The sequence below is a fragment of the Triturus cristatus genome, chromosome 4_1, assembly GCF_964204655.1.
Source record: "Triturus cristatus chromosome 4_1, aTriCri1.1, whole genome shotgun sequence".
NCBI classification, from domain to species: domain Eukaryota; kingdom Metazoa; phylum Chordata; class Amphibia; order Caudata; family Salamandridae; genus Triturus; species Triturus cristatus.
Window position 1 is genome coordinate 574868585 of NC_140585.1, and position 17049 is coordinate 574885633.

General features: G+C 45.5%; 1 protein-coding gene across 2 annotated transcripts in view; it reads right to left on the reverse strand.

The window, feature by feature from the left end:
- SEMA3A (semaphorin 3A) overlaps window positions 1-17049 on the reverse strand; it is a 607762-nt gene that overhangs the window by 14220 nt on the left and 576493 nt on the right. For both annotated transcript variants that reach the window (XM_085652903.1, XM_085652904.1), the window contains one exon: window positions 6632-6774. In XM_085652903.1, coding sequence (XP_085509029.1) covers window positions 6632-6774 — 143 coding nt within the window. The remainder of the gene's footprint in view (window positions 1-6631; window positions 6775-17049) is intronic.

Here is a 17049-nt window from a genome sequence, read left to right on the forward strand (position 1 = left end):
AAATAACGCTAGGAGTTAGCCCTTTGTGGGACATATGAAACCAAGGGAAGGAGTCAAGCTCACGGTCGAGACGACCGCGAGGTAGCCCGACTCCATTACTCTCGCTACCTAAACATGTCTGCCCTACTGCCCACCCCGCCCAATAAGCATGACAAAATCCCGCACAAACGGAAGCCTGCTGACACCCACCATCGACGTCACCAAACTAGGGCTAGATCGCGCACAATTGGGCTATGTTATTTTTCCGATTGCACAGTAACCTCCTTGTGCTCGTCATCAGACCACAAATATGTACAAACACTCCAACGAAGTAATGTAGTTATAACATTTTAATAACTTATAGGATATAACAAACACACCAACAGGGTAAACAGGTTAAAACACGTTTTAAAACAACTATTTACATGACAGTCTGCTGCAACCTCCATCCCAAAGCCTTAACGTCCACGTGACACCGTCCTCGCCTCTCCTTCCTCGAAATTGCAACATTGGCCTGTTTTGGGCGGTCCCTCTTAGTTGACTTTGGGCTATAAAAGCCATGCAAAAATCCATTGACATCAGTGGCGAGCGATTGTGCGAATAGGCCGGAGGCTATACGAAGCGCCGAAGTTCTGGCAACACCAAGGCGGAGCCCGCCACGCTGTACGGGCCTTTCCGCTTTCTCTTCTTCTTTCTTTAATGAGGGCTGGTGCCCTGGCGGGGGGAAGCGACGCGGACGGGCCTCCCCCACCTCCCCAGGTGGAGGCTCGCCGGGCAACCCAACCGTCTTTCACTCACCGGCCAGCTAAGCTGCACCCAGCCATCTTTTTCATCGGCCTGCTGAATTTCACCCTGGCACGCTGTGCGGGTCTTCCCAGTCACTTCTTCCTTCAATAACGGAGGGTGCCCTGGCGGGGGGAGGCGACGCGGACGGGCCTCCCCCACCTCCCCAGGTGGAGGCTCGCCAGCAGATGAGGGCACCCCAACCGCATCTTTCACACGTCAGCCAGCTGAGTTGCGCCCTGCCACTTCATTCGCCGTTCGGCTGAGCCGGCACCCCTGCACGCGACCGCCAGGCAACCACCCAGGCACAGGGTTCACCAAGACTGCCGCTAGCACCCGACGCGGGGAGTGGGCCCCCGCAGCCAAGTAAGTAGGGGCCCACTCCGATGGTGATACCATCCGAACTGCTGTTGTCGCTGCTACTGGAACCACTCCGGTGGCAATACCATCTGAACTGCCGCTGTAGCTGCTGTTGGCCCCTCTCCGATAGCCGTACCGAAGAGCTGCTGCTACTGCTGCCATTGAACTCCGGCGGTTGACCCCTCCGGTTCCAGGCCTGGCCCACCGTGAGACAATTCTGGACTCGAAAGCTTGTTTGCTAGGGCATGGGCCCCACCCTTGACAGAACGCTCCCCTCAGCCTTGCAGAATTGGTTGGAGTCATTTGACATTCGACTCCTGCGGACTTCCGGTAAGGACAAAACCACCGCCATTGCCCTTTTGCCCCCGGGCGGCAGCCGCCTTGCCTCCGCTTGGTGCAGTGAGAAAGTAGAGCGTCGGCGGAAGAACCCGCCTGCTGCCCCGCCCTAAGAACAAACCGTGGCATTGCTACAAGGTTGCAGTGACGCCATGCTGACGCAAAGTTGACGCTAACGAAAGTTCTCGAACTACCGAAAGGAATCCTGGTTCAACAGCTAATTCATGGAAAGACTTAGACTGTGCACGGACCCGACCCCGCCCCAAGATGGCGCTAATGTAGGAGTGGCCTACAACTCCTTGTGGCGTTCCAGTCACGTGACATTTGTGTTAAAAAAAAGAGATATATATATATGTATGCGAGGCTTACACACATGATGGTGGGGAAAAGGGGGGAACCGATTTTTATGTTAATCCAGTGTTGCTCATGTTGCTCGACGCCTCTCACACCGTGGCCGGTCTATGGCGGCTGTAGGCCCGTACTTCCATACTGACATTGTTTTAAATAAAGGGCTTCTTAAAAAGGAATTACGAAATCAGTGTCATGACTAATCATCTGGGTTGTTGAAGGTTTTTCTTTTAAATAAATGATTGTTACTCCTAAGCGAAAACATACAGATAATACAGACACAATTTGCCTAAAAATCTTTTTGTTTAACGGAATTTGTACCCATCACGCCTGCCCTTTTTCCAAGAATTGTCAAATCAATAATGAACTATAACTTAAGGTATATGTTGCATGCAAGGTATGGTATCCTGCGCCATAATACACGACCAATTGAGAAATACATGCACGACCAGGGAACGCGAATTTAGGAGATGAATGAACTAGAGCATCTTTGCCTCGAACTAAAGAATAATAGGTCCGTGGTATTACCCACCCCTGCGGCTAGCCTGGTACATGGTAGGTAGAACCTTTCGTGTCTGCGCGCGCTGGGGTATTTTGAATACTGCACCTCCCCTCCCCTCTTATTTCCCCTCTATAGGTCACGACGAAGTTCCGACTGAAGAGTGGAGTGGACATGGACCGCACCAAGTTCAATATCAGGGAAAACATAGACAAACGTTGTGAGATAGTGCGTAAAATTACAGACCACCATTGGGAACATGAAAAACTGTATGATATGATTGTGCGTGTGTACTACGATTATACGATGTGAATGTGTATGCATTTCATGTTCGGATCACTTGAAGAGAGCGTCATTGTATGATTGAAGTGCGCGTCCACCGATCAAAGGGAGGAGAATAAAGGGTCAGACAACCCATAAGATGAACTACAAAATACTGAAGGTACGCAGCATGCATAGGAATAGAGGACAGGAAAGGAGAGGTCCCCGTGCTCGACGCAGCCCTGAGTCTCCGTCTTGATGCATGTACTGTCACACCCTATCCGGCATTTGTGTGTACGTGATCACCGAATTTATGTCTTTTCCCCGCTTGTGTTTTCTTACATGGAACAGACCCATGCTACTCCATGTTGTGTGTGCACCAAGTGGCCTATTATCTTACCCATCTCTCTCTCTCTCTCGTTTTGTGTCGTATGTATGCCAAAAATAGCCTACTTGATGCACACGTCTCTCTCTCTCTCTCTCTCTCTCTCTCTCTCTCTCTCTCTCCCCCTCCCTCGCAAAAGGCTCTCTCTTGCCCTCTTTTCTTCTTGAATAAATTAACGACATACACCCCTTTGGTAAGTGTATAATTGGCCTGAACACAGTGGTGTTCGAACAAATTGACAGAAACAAAAACGACCATACTTTACCACGTTACTACCTCTCCTTTTTACAAACATTAAGCCTAATCGGCTGAGAAGGAAAGGACAGGTAAGACGACTGATGTCTCCCAATCTGACCCTCAACACGGGGACTATATGTCAGTGGTTTTTGTTCTTAAAGGACACCATCTCCACCACCCAGAATTACCCCTGACCAATTAGCCCGAAATAGAATGTCTAAAGCACCCTGTTCTCCCAGAGATAACTCCAGCCCTATACTAGCCGTCTCAGAGTATCCCGAACGAAACAGCTGATGGCCCTGTTTTAAACTGATAAAGGGTCACCTACTGTATGAAAAGGATACTCATGAACGCATGACAGTAGCACCTCGCACTTACGGGTATTACCAAACCTTGTATTATAAGGCGCAGAAACCGACACCTAGAAGGCCAGACGATGGACAGGGACACCCACAGAACCCTGCACCACAGCAGTAATTAATAGATTAGTAACACGCACACTAACATCAGAGTTAATAGGCACCAATCATGTAGTAACAGATAAGAGCATTTCCGCAACTACTCAGTGGTTGGGAGAGAGAATGAAGTATGTAAATGTCTTCCCTGCCAAGATCTCTAAGACTTTCGTTTCTTATAACCTATTCAAGGATAACCTGCAGCCATCGGAAGAGAGGGGTCGGACGTGACGCACAGTCTGGCTGCGGATCATAAAGCATCTATGACATCGACCAAGGGGGAAGCGACGAAGCAACAAGGGTGTGAGACGAGACACCATTATCAGAACGATGAGCGCGAAGGGCTACATCGAGGCCCCTGCTCACTGACCAGCGTGCCTGAAGTCTCAACCCGTCGGGCCCGATTGATGGGCCCAGTGCTGAAAAGATTCTGCCCCCCCTTGGTCCGCATTTTTGATCCGATCCCATGCCACCCCATTCTCTCTTCCTCTTTCATTTGGACTATGACTTTGACCTACTACCGAGGAACAAAAGGCCGGCACCCTGTCTCAAAAGTACCTGTGGTGAACTGTGTTAAGGAACAGGACTGTGATCAAAGAACAGTGAGTGGTCACACCCTGCCACGTGAAGAAATCGGATTTGAGCTGGACCTTAGTTCCACCGCCGGTGCTCAACAGTGCCAACGAAAGAAGAACAACAATGAGAGCTTACCAGTGATAGCTCTTTATAAAACAAGGACACTGGAAAGAAGAACCCATGTCAAAGTTGAAAATCCTCTCCCAACCACCTTATTATATTAACTATCTTCTTATCAAGTTTTCATGATGTTGCATCAATCACTTCCGACTATACACTGAGAAGTTAAGAAAATGTAACTTTGTATAGTAACATTCATACAACACCAGCCATGTACACGACTATACTGCAACTTTGAATGTACTTCCTCCTCGCCTACTTTATCAAACTGTATGAGACAATGTACAAATGTGTCAGATTACTCCTGCCTACCCTAACGACTCTGTATCTTTAAAATGTGTGACGAACATTGACGATACTGTAACTGAAAGGCTAACAAAGGTGAATATTGGCCGAACAAGCTGGCGAGATATGTTAAAAGGGAGGACTGTGGAAATTTAGCTTGCAAACTGAACATTATCTGCGCCATCTTGCCCCTCCCCAGCACCACGCACAGCGAGCGCACGGCTGCCATTTTAGGCACCCCACTCATTGTCAATCGCCAGCGCGGTCCCCTTGGCGCTGCAAGCATCCCCCGCGCGCTGGCCACCCCCGCTCTCTCATACATGGTCATGCCTCTCCTTTGACAACCCCCTTCCTCTGCACCCCATTGTCCGAACTGGTCCCAGGCCATCACCTAGCCCTGCGGATGCAGTTTATTGCCCCTACTGTAAGGGAAACACCCCGCATCAAAGGGATTACAGTAGATCAAAGCCCCTACCCCCTGAGACCCGGCCGGTTGCACACACCGCCGGGAATTAGCGGAATTCCCTGCTGCGCGATAGCCATCTCCCACTGCGGGTAGGGTGGGAACTTCTACTGTATCTATGTGTGGGATCGGATCTGAGCCGGGGCTTCAGGGGATGTTCTTTCAGGCATCAAGGGAATCTCAAGAATATACTATGTGTAATAAAGCAATAAACCAGTGTATAAGAGACCAGGTCTCAGAGATGCAGTTAGAGCACCTCGTGACGATACCTTGCTGTCTGATCTGATGTGTTCTGCTCCGACGGAATAAAACTTTGTTTCCTGCCTTCCAGTCTCCGGCGCCTGCCTCTTTTATTGGTAAATTATCGAGTGGTATGAGAGGCGATTACCGCCGGGCAAATACTTGAAAGGTTATCGACTGAAACTGCCGCTACCATTTAACAGGCTCACCTACCCGCTCCGCTGCATCAGGAAGGAATTTTAAGCCCTCTGCTCTTCAACATTTACATCAGCCCTCTGGCATCCATAGCAGAAGAGTCTGGGTTAACGATATATTCTTATGCTGACGACAACCAGCTTATCTTTTCCTTATCTACAAAAGACACCTCCAAGGTATCCTGTCTTCAGACAGGCTACAAGACAATGCTGGATGGATGCACACCAACAAATTGAAGCTGAATGGAGGAAAAACGGAACTCTTAATTCTCGAAAAATAAAGCTCTCTGGGGCCCACAACACTGGCCTCTCCAAATGGGTGCCCTTCCGCAACCTTCACAATCTGTTCGCAACCTGGGCATTATTATAGATGATCAATTGTCTATGCGTCAACAAGCGGTCAAGGTTGCCTCAATGTGCTTTGTAATTTTGAAATGGTTAAAAAAGATCTTATGGATGCTGCCACCAATGGCTCAAAAGACTGTGGTTCAAGCCCTGGTCGTGTCCAGATTGGATTATGGCAATGTTTTATATCTAGGTGCCAACAAGAAGGTAATCCGTAGGCTGCAAGTGGTCCAAAACTCAGCAGCCAGACTCCTTTGTCAGTTACCTCGAATGGCCTCCATCACAGGGACCCTCCGGGACTTCCACTGGTTAAAGATTGAAAATTGGTCAAAATTCAAAGCCCTTTGCTATATGCACAGAATCAATGCTGGTACTGCTCCTCGCTATCTTAGCACCTTAGTTCACCCGTACATTCCTACTCGCCTTCTTAGATCTTCCAAGCAGGCTAAGTTTGCGACCCCTAGGTTCAAACTTGCTCGTATGGGTGGTCGGTTTATTGCCCACTTGGCCCCCTCTCTATGGAATTCGCTTCCACTCTCACTCCGTTTTGAACATAACTATGCCAAATTTCGAAAAAGCATCAAAACGTGGTTATTCAGTCTATGAGCTCCGACTTGCTGTTCTTTTTCTTTCCTGCATGGGTCCGTAGGCACCGGGAAACCTCCGAGTAGCTGTTGCGCCATATAAATTTAAATATAGTAATTTATGCAGAACCTCTTTTAAATGACATATCCAGTGCAATGATGTTCATCTGTGCTTTATTACCTCTTCTTTTTTCTCATCATTTTGCTTCTGAAATTGCCAAAACACAAGCGCACGCTGGGATTTAGGACTGCACTCCAAGAAAGTGCTGCTGTTCTCAACACCATAGATTATCTTCTCCTCCAGCACTTGTCGGTGTGGGTCATCTGTAAGAAGGAGAAAGAAAACAGGATTAGGCAAAGCATCATTATCAACTGTCCGCCGAAGAATTTTCATCAGCTGGTGTAGCCAGTGAGGAGGACAAAAAGATGAATAACAATGTTAAAGTTGCTGTTTGGATTTGTTTGTTTTCTCGGATGATACATTTTCCTGACTGTGCCTCATTTCAGTGGGGCAACATCATACATAAGGTGGAGATTGCCACAGGGGCCCCAGGTACGTCAGTAATAAGCTTACAAAAAGCAAGGAGTATGCCACACTCTTTTACTCTCCTCGCACATCAGTGGCACGTACCTCAATTCAAGGATTACTTTTGTCTGACTTGTGCCCCCACTGGAAGAGTGTGTTGTATGTCAAAGACAGCACCACAGAGCACTGTATGGGCCTGCCCCCAGACTCAACAGTTCATCAGCTGAAACAAAGCTCTGGATGTATTTAAGGTATATACAGCTATATGTGCAATTACACTATTACTCACCAAATATTTAGGAGCAGATTTACAAGCCCCTTGTGACACTTTTACACCGCCGTTGCGTCACTTTTGTGACGCAGTGGCGGCGTAAACCATGCGCCACGTTGCGACTTATTTACAACATTACGCACCTAGGCAGATGCGTCACGTTGTAAAGCCCTGCGCCACATGAAACCTGTGTCAGGTTTCATGTGGGCGTTCTGTCGCAGGGTGGGTGTTCCCTTCGCAGGAAAGCTCCTTAAAACTGACGCAGTGAAATCTACAAGATTTCACTGAGTCAGTTTTACGACGCTGCTGCGTCAAATCCTTACGCCTGCTTCAAGCAGGCGTAAGGAGTGACGCACCACGTTTAGTATGGGCGGCCCCTGTGCATTGCAGGAGTTGTATTGCACTTGCGACGCGACTCCAGCAATGCGCCACCCATATGCCACAAGATGCATCACGCATCTTCTCCTCCTTGCACCATGGTGCGCCGCATTGTAAATGCGACGCATCCGGGGTGGTTCAAGGGGGGGATTACGTGACGCATGTGTTCTGGCGCATCCAGAGGTGCAACTAGAGTCAAATTTCGGAGGGCTAAGAAAAAGTTTTGGTGGGGCTGATTCTTCAAGCAAAAGGGAGAGTGGAGCTGCAGGGGCTCTAAGCAGGGGTGAAAACCGTCAAAGCCTCATTAACAAGCAAAAGGTCTTTTAAAGACCTGTGAAGTACTCGGGTGTGGCTGCGTGTGTACCCGGGAAGCGGTCTCATCCCGGGCAGCCAACACGACGGGGGGAAAAGCGGGGGGGGGCTGAAGCCCTTTAAGTCCAATGGGCGTTGCGCGCCTGGGCGCATCCCTGCTGATTTGCAGAGATGTGCCAGAAGTTGTAAATATGCCCCTCAGCATATAACATCATCTGAGTTTTGTAGTTTAATAGTAGGCATTGAGTTCAATCCTGCAACATTTCAAAGATAATCTGTACAAGTTATAAGCAGATGTTTGCAGGACGCATACATTGGATCACAAGAATCTCTGCAAAAATGCATTAACCCATCGAGCTATCTTAATCGCGTATGAAACCATGAACTTCAATTAACTGCCGCGTTCTTTAGCAGACATATAAATGTTATAAGCTCATTTGTAATGATTGCAACCTGTGACTGGAGGTTACACACAGATCACTGAAGGGACTGGCCTAACCATCTGGACTATCTAGCAGCCTTTAGCCTCAGACCTGCACGATACGTATACATGTTTATAAGAGGTGCTCAAACCTTTTTTAAATATTGTTTTTATGACTAATACAGAAAGTCAGAGAAGCATACTATCTAATAGCCAACTTCTTGGTAGTAGAATACAGACCGACAGACATATCTCTGCTCCTAATGTCTCAACCCTCATGTCTATGCCCTCTTTCTGCTCCTACCCTCCACAATCACAGACTCTCAGTTACCGGAGCCACTATTTTCCGTTGGCAGCTCTGCCCCATCCTATGACGTCATCAGACAGGCAGCCCAGTAATTCCTGCAGATTCTGTGACTTTACTGGTCGTGTTATAACATGGAAACATTCCACAATGCTGTATGACGTTAGCTGAGGCCACTGTTGCAGCCATTTTCGCCCACTCACAAATGATCTGTTTAGCAATAAAACATACATGTTGTTGGAAAAATGTTTCAAACCACCACTCGTCGTTGTAAGTAAATATACCCAAGCGAGGAGACTTCTTTATCTTCACTCTCCAAAAAGAGGTTTTCATTTGCTGAAGGCGCAATGAGGAAGTTAAACCCCGTCCCATGGCACTCTGGTACAGCTCAAGGCAGCTCATTGGACGCGCTTCTGTCAGTCACTTTGATACAGCGATGCGCGTTAGTAACGCTCCCGCGTGCCCCGCACAACCTGACATGCTCGTCTTTTGTTCAACATCATTATCAGCTCAAGCTGCAACAGCATGAAAGTACTTAGATGCAAAATACATGAGAGACTCCATTTAGCTTTGCTTTATTCTCCCAGGGATGCTCGTCTCCATTTCTTCAGCTCGTGAAATGTTCAGTTTAACTTGTGAGATGTTTTGTATTCACAATTTTAGAATGCATAATTAAAATCCTCCACATATGGAAATGCTGACAAATGTATAATTATTGTTTGTTAAAACAATATGTTTGGCCATTTTGTCTAAAAAGGTTTAACAAACATAGTTTGTTTGCCCACACAAACACTATTTTTAAGCAAAAAGCCCTGTTATGCTTGTCAGTTTCAAATGTCAATAATCTGTGCTGGAACTGGAAAAGATTTACGCTGGGATCACATACATGGGGTGAGGGGTTAAGGATTGGCAGCAGAATGGGTGGAGTCAGGGGGGCAGATTTTATAGGCCGAATCCGAGCGGGTAATTTTCATCTTTTTAAAAACAAAATCTCTGCTCATAAGAAATTGAAAAAAAATCTTCTTTAGTAAATTTGTTCCAGTTTACTTACTTGGTCACAACCAGAATTAATTTTAATTTATCATGTGGATTAAGGCACCGACTGCAGAGCTCATTATGCACCCAGCAATTTACAAGTCATTTATTTGCCATATTTTGTTATTCTAAAATTACCTTTGGGCATTAAAGAAGACTTATCAGTAAGTGCTACATATGTGTTTATTATTAGTGTAAAAGTGAATCCCACCCCCAGAGGTGCTTAGAATTGCCTGCCTCCCTTCTCTATCACAAAAGACTAGTGACAAACTCTTTGTGAGTGTGTTCAGGCGGAAGCTTTGCGATGGTCAATTGACTGCTCCACCCCCCAATCAAGTCAAAGACTCCCATCCTGCCAACACCTATTCTCCCTTAGTGTCACTGGGAGCAATACACAAAGACCAACTGCCAGCTACACCTAGTCATGTGACCTAGGGTACAGGCTTCAGGCACTACATGATTAAGACAAGAAAATGCCAACTTTCTAAAAGTGGCATTTTCAGAAGTGTGACTTAACATCCAACTTTACCATTAAAGAGTGTTTTAAAGGAGCAATTATTTTGACAGCAAACTCCACATTCCTATGGGCTCACAATTAAAAATTGCCTCTTATTAAATATAATAAGGGTACTCAATGTTATCCTATGGAGAGGTAGGCCTCGCAGTAGTAAAAAACAAATTCAGGAGTTATCCACTACCAGGACATTTAAAACTTGAAAGCACATGTTACATTTTTTAATACAGTGCACCCTGCCCTTTGGGCTGTGTGTGGCCTACACTAGAGGTGACCGATATGTATTAAAAAAGGAGGTTTGGGCCTGGCAAGAGATTTATCTTGCCAGGTCGAGATGGCTGCAATGGGAGGTCCGAGACATGTTTAAAAGGCTACTGAAGTGGGTGGTACAATGAGTGATGCTGACCAACTTGTAGCATTGGATCTACAGGCTCTGGGTACGTGTGGAACCACTTTACCAGGGTCTTACAAGTAAATTAAATGTGCCAATTTGGTATAAGTTAATTCTACCATGTTGAAAGAACAAAGCACAAGCATTTTAGAATGAGTTAGTGGTGGTAAAATGCACAGTATTCTAAGGGCAACAAAAACAAATCCTGTAAAAAAAGGAGGAGTAAGGCAAAATATGTGGGTGAAGACTACACTAAGGCTGACAGGTCTAACATCTCTCATCCATGTCTCAAAGACCACCATTCCTAGAGGCCATGCTATGAGCCAGAATAGGTAAGTTATCTGTGCCTTCTAGTTTGAAGAAAGAAGTGATATGACCGAGGGACAGGAATGTGATACTCTCAATCATTGTGGTGGGTGCTCAAGTGTAAGAAACTACATCCCATTTCAAATCATTTTGTCCCCATTGCTCATCAGGAATGTTTTTTCTGTAACATGAATAGCCACTGAAACAGTCTCTCTTTATTTTGAAGCTTCACAAAGCTGCAAGTTACTCGACTTTGTGAATAGCACACCTCTAAATGAGAGTAGGTGTGTGAGAAATTCACATAATTTGCCTTTGTGCCAGTACGTGAAATTTTAGGAAAAATAAACAAAAGTATGTGAAATGCAAAGCTGGCATGTAGTGCTATATGTTAGCATGTAAGGTGTCCTTATGTTTATTTTGGGCACAAGGAAGCATTTCTCTAACAATAATAGTGCTAAAAACACAAGTGACATGAACAGCAGTCACTTTTATTCTAGTCAATCTCGTTCTCAAGTTACTCGAGTTATAATTTACACAACGTGGCTTAAATCCGTGATCTGTCATAATTTTGTGAATTTTATATAGCAAGCATAATGTGAAACTCCTTGTGTCATTTAAATTCCACCAGTGCCTTGCGAGGACAGATATGGTTGTTCTATACAGCTTCCACCCTTTGTTTGCCCTGTGCGCAGAGTTATAAATCCTGAGAAACGATGGACAACACTTCTTTCATTCACATATCTGCTGCTGGCAAGTAATGGAAGGAAATACCGAGAAGTACAGCACTATGCTTCCTTGTGCCTTGGCTTAACGGCCAGGTACCACCGAGCTCTAGCCCTTCCCATGGAGTAACCCAGGATACGCCTCCTGCCCCCGGCATCCCCTTCTGCGACAAACATAACAGAACAACACTTTGGAACTTTTGGGTTAGGGGTCATAAACCCCTAGCTGTATTTATTATGTTAACATAACACAAACATTAAAATTCTAATCAAATAATTTCACAGAATTATACGCAGAAACAGCATAAAGCAGTGACATGATTATTTACATTTTAATTCATCGCTAACCTTAACATAGACTCTAGTACATAGCCATTCCTAACCATATCTAACATTTCCCCTGCGTATCCAGCATTAAGCCTACGAGTGAGATCATGACTGGTCAACTTCCGAGGGCTCCTCCCTAAGGGTAGAGGCCTGCCCCCTGGGACTACCTTCCAAGAGTAACATGTGCAGGAGGCCCGTCTGCCCGCCAGGTTACCTACTTCGGGCACCCCCATACACTCAAGCCTTTTTTGGTACTCCGGCAAGGGGGACCAGTGGCATCCCATCAGTGGAGCATTGAGCACTCTGTCCCCCTTTTATGCAGGGAATCCGGTTCAGACTGGATCGGCATGGACCCGGAAGTGTTAAACCCCTTCCTGCTCGCCTCGCTTGCCCCTCACTTCCCAGGGCCCAATCCCTGAGGCAGATATTGCCTGGTCATGGCACCGACATATGTCGCCACCCCCAAAACAATGGGCTTGCTCAAGCGCGACCGCCATAGGCGCGGCGCACCTGAATTGAGCATGCCTTGGCCTTCAAGCTTTGAATATCTGATCCTTAACTCTGTAAACTTGACACAAAATATGTGGTTGTGCATTATATTCTTACAATTTGAAAACACATTATGGCGGTTCGATGGTTATATTTATGGGGATACTATGCACGGGAAAGCAGAGAAGAGTAAGACGATAAACTAATGTAATTCTCGTCTGGGTCTTACATTTCATAAAGCATGCTTTGCAGTGCAGTATCTGACAATGCAATGCACCCAATAAACCGAATCCAATCTTCTTTAAATCTAAAATGAGACCTAACAAATTATTATGCAAAAATCACAGACACCAATCTTTTATTTTAGAAATGCATTTGAAAACCTACATTAGAAATATTTAAATCCGTTTTTAAGACTCCTAAATACTTAACTGCAACTCGAAATTACATAATATCTCATGAGACAGTTAAAACATTCTTTATATGCATATATGACAACTGCTTTTAATAGTAACTCAGAATTGTATTATCCTCAGAATTGGGTTAACAAAATGCCCCATGTTTTGCATCTCAGTGATCTCTTTTAACAAAGCACCGCATGAAAGATGCATTGTTGCAGACATGACAAAATCGACTTTACCCCTTTTGTCCAGCAGAGGGAACTATAGGCCAACTGTTCAAACAATACTAAACCCAACATTTACCTGTGTAGCAAAATAACATTTTAGCTCGTATTTTAAGACTTTTACTGACAAACACACTTGTAAAAACATGATATTAGTGGGGCTCACACCCCATAGCTTTACCATGCGTTAAAATGGTATGTCACACTTCGTAAGGCCCTTTCTCAACCCTACATGCTCAGTTCCAGGGCTTGTTTATATCTGGATCGCCCACGCTGAGGTGTTCTGCAGTTGAAATGTTGAAATTGGCAAGACCAGGTTACGAGTTGGATCCCAGTAAGCTTGACTCATCCTTCCAAGGATGGTACCATGAAACTGAGCAATAGTAAAACCTATTGTCTGCAGCGCATAGTAACGTGAGAAGTGATTTTCTTGTTGGATGAGATATTTCTGCTTCATCTTGTTCAGCCTGACTGACAGGCCCATACATTATTCACCTTCAGAGCCATCTTGCCCAGCACGTTCCTTGATAATGCAGCTGATTATTCATCCATTAAAGATTGTGCTCCACCATCTTACAGAGACCCCAGTTGTCCTGCTGTAGTTGGAACTTGAACTTAATTATCCTCACTTTTCTTAGGGACTGTGGAAAAAGTCCGCTATTTTAAAGTGGGTTCGGAATTCCACATACCAGTCTCTGCTCTGAGTTCGGAACTTGAGGGCCCTATTTACGAGCAACTAACGCAGCGCAGTGCGGCAAGTCATTTTGCTGCGCCGCTTTAGTTTTGAAGCGGAGGGATGCACCATATTTACAACAATATGTCGCATTGCTGTGCTTTTCCCTGTGCTGGCGCACAAACTGCTGCCATGCACCGGCGCAGCAGGCACCCTTGCACCATGGTGCAAGGATGCCTACGTCGTGGGGAGAATGTTTTTGTGCAGGAAACGGTACCTTCCTGCACAACAGCAATCATTTGAGGTGAGTTCCTCTTCCAATGTGTGCTGTAGAATGTAGCATGCATTGAATGAGTAAAAAAAGGAGGAAAAATTAAAACATTTCTCCTCGTTGCACCTTGCTACGCCACCCCTGGGGTGGGGTAGCATTCTGACGCATTTCCAGGTTTACGATTGCTCATAAATCTGGAAATGCATCAGTGGACATGGGTGTTGCGTGGGAACACCCACAGCAACAGCCATGTCACGCCCCTAACACACAAAGTGTTGCATGAAAAAGGGTGATATTTACAAGCACAAGTAAAGCCACACAGGGTGGCTTTGCGTGTGCTTGTAAATATCATGCACCAGGTTGCGCTGCCGGTGCGTCGCGCAACGTGACGCACTGGCGGCACAAGGGGCTTGTAAAAAAGCCCCAGAGTTTTTAAGAAAAATATAATTGAGGGAACATAAATACTTATGCTAAACCTTGTTTGGGTTGTAAGGGGGTTACAGTTTCTATTCACGGAGCCTAAATATGAAAATTAGCAGACAGGATTGAAAACTGATTTTTGTGCTAGTTTTCCAAAACTTGAATTGGTTAAACTTAAGGGACATGAGTTTATTGGTATGGTTCAATCACCCTCCCACTACTACAACTATCACCATATAATAATAATAATAGTAATAATAATAATAGCAATAATATTTATACTCCAATTGTTTCCATTCTTACTCTTGTTATTATTTGAGGAAAAACAATAAAACTAACATAAACAATAAAGTTAAAGGAAACAGTAAAAATAAAGGGGCAGATTTATGAGCCCCTTGCGCCACTTTTGCGTCACTTTTAACATGGGAAAAGTGACGCAAAAGTGGCGCAAGGGGCTCATAAATCTGCCCCAAAATATCTACTCTCAACGTAAACATTAGCTGCATTTTTGTACAAAAGGGGGTGGTGATGGACGGAGCATCAGAACCAATCAAACACTCACACCCAGTCAACAGATCTGGGTTTAATCCATCACCGTTCTTTAGCCCACTCTGCCACCCCAGTTCAGACATGGCCATATGCAAATCAGTCTGACCCTGTGCCTCATGGGAACAGTCCAGCCCGAACTGCCAAGCCATGCCTTCCCTGGACCGGAAACAAGCTTCCTAGGACCGGTTTCTGGCATTTCAGCCGTCTTCAGCCAGGCTTGCTTGAATCCAGTGGCAAAGTGAGCAAGGGACTCACGTCTGAGCATACCCTGCCAACTTATGGCGAACAAAGCGGTACAAAAGGGGGTGGTGATGGACGGAGCATCAGAACCAATCAAACACTCACACCCAGTCAACAGATCTGGGTTTAATCCAACACCGTTCTTTAGCCCACTCTGCCACCCCAGTTCAGACATGTACCACATTTTTGTAGGCATTTGGCTCATGGAACCGGCAGAAATGTCCAATAAGCAGGCAACACGCGGGTTCTACTATGTCCACTCGCAGCCTTTTTTAATCACAGGACTGAATTGGTCCAGCAGAAAAAAACACAATTCTACAAATTAACTACAGATCACCAACTAACACCAAAAACACGGGCCACATCACTCAGTGTTTGCTCTCTTTGAAATAAAAAAGAGAAATTATTTTGCACTACATTGATGCTTGGGGAATACGAAGCGGAGATAAAAACATTTGTTTCAGTCCCTATTACAGAAAAATTATAGCATAGGGCCATAGAAGAATATTCAGGAAAAAATGCTACATTTTAGACTGTTTAGTCAGGCACATTCTGAGAATTTCATATATGACGTAGAAGTCTAAAGTTGACGTAGTTTTATTCGCCCAATCCCTGCAACCAGTTGATCTGCACAACATGGAAGGGGCAGCTGGTTGCATGTATTTGAGTTGTGTTTCTCCACTGCTACTCGGCTGACTAAGAAGAAGGCCCCCTCCGGCAGCTCAGCCTTGTCATCTCCTTGCCTTTATCGCAAAAGTCCAAGGGTGGGACTTTCAAGAACTTGGGGGCATATCAGCAACAACCGGCGATAATTATCGCTTAGCGTACTTAGTGCTAGGATAATTATCGCCGGCTAGCGTGGATTTTTATCGCTGAGATAGCGTGCTATTAGCAATGCTTATCTCAAAAGCGATAATAATCCTAGCGCTAACTGCCTAACGTGAGATTATCGCTGGAAACCCAGCGATACTCTCACGAAATGTGGCGTTAGCTTGTTGATAGGGCCTCACAAACTTAGCCATGATATCCACCTTCCATAGGATATCATGGCTAAGTCAGTCCTGAAGCAGGCGTAAGGAAAGTAGCGATAACAGGAGTTATCGCTACTTTTCCTGCCGCTATGCTTAATAGCGTAGAGCTTGATGATAGGAGAAATGTCGCTTTTCTCCTGTGATGTCAGGTCAGGAAAGCCCACTTTGCATCTCATTAGAGATGCAAAGCTGGGCGTTAAGAATAGGTGCGCTAATGCAAGGTTTCACGCGTTAGCGTGACCTTGCTAATTAGGTGATAAAATTAGCGCCGCTTTTCGGCCCGAAAACGGTCGCAAAAGCGGCGATAATTTTATATCGCTGGCTTGTAGATATGCCCCAAGGAGAGGAGATATTGTGGATCAACAGCTGAGGTATGTTAACCAGTGATTACCCGAGAAGCACCCGGGTAACAAAATGGCAACCACTTGGTTAAGTCATCGACTGGCCCAGCTGCTCGGTGTCCTCCCTCAGGTCTTCTGGAAATTGTGCACTGGTGAAGGGGAATGGCAGCTCAAGAAAATATGGGAGAAACTGAAGCTCTCTGTCCTGAATGCTCAGGAGAAGGTTCTTGCTGCAGTTCAGGGCCGCCTTTTTCCTTTTTATTCAATAAATAAAATATCACGTTTCTAATTAAACGAGGATAATCTATGTTTAAACATATGCCAAGTGTGTCCACTTTACCATGCTCTAAAGAGAAAATGAACTGAACAATTTGTGCACAAATGAAAAAGGCCGTAAGAAAGTGGCAAGACAAGATACATTACAGAAACTGTAGGGGTTTGAACTAACACCCC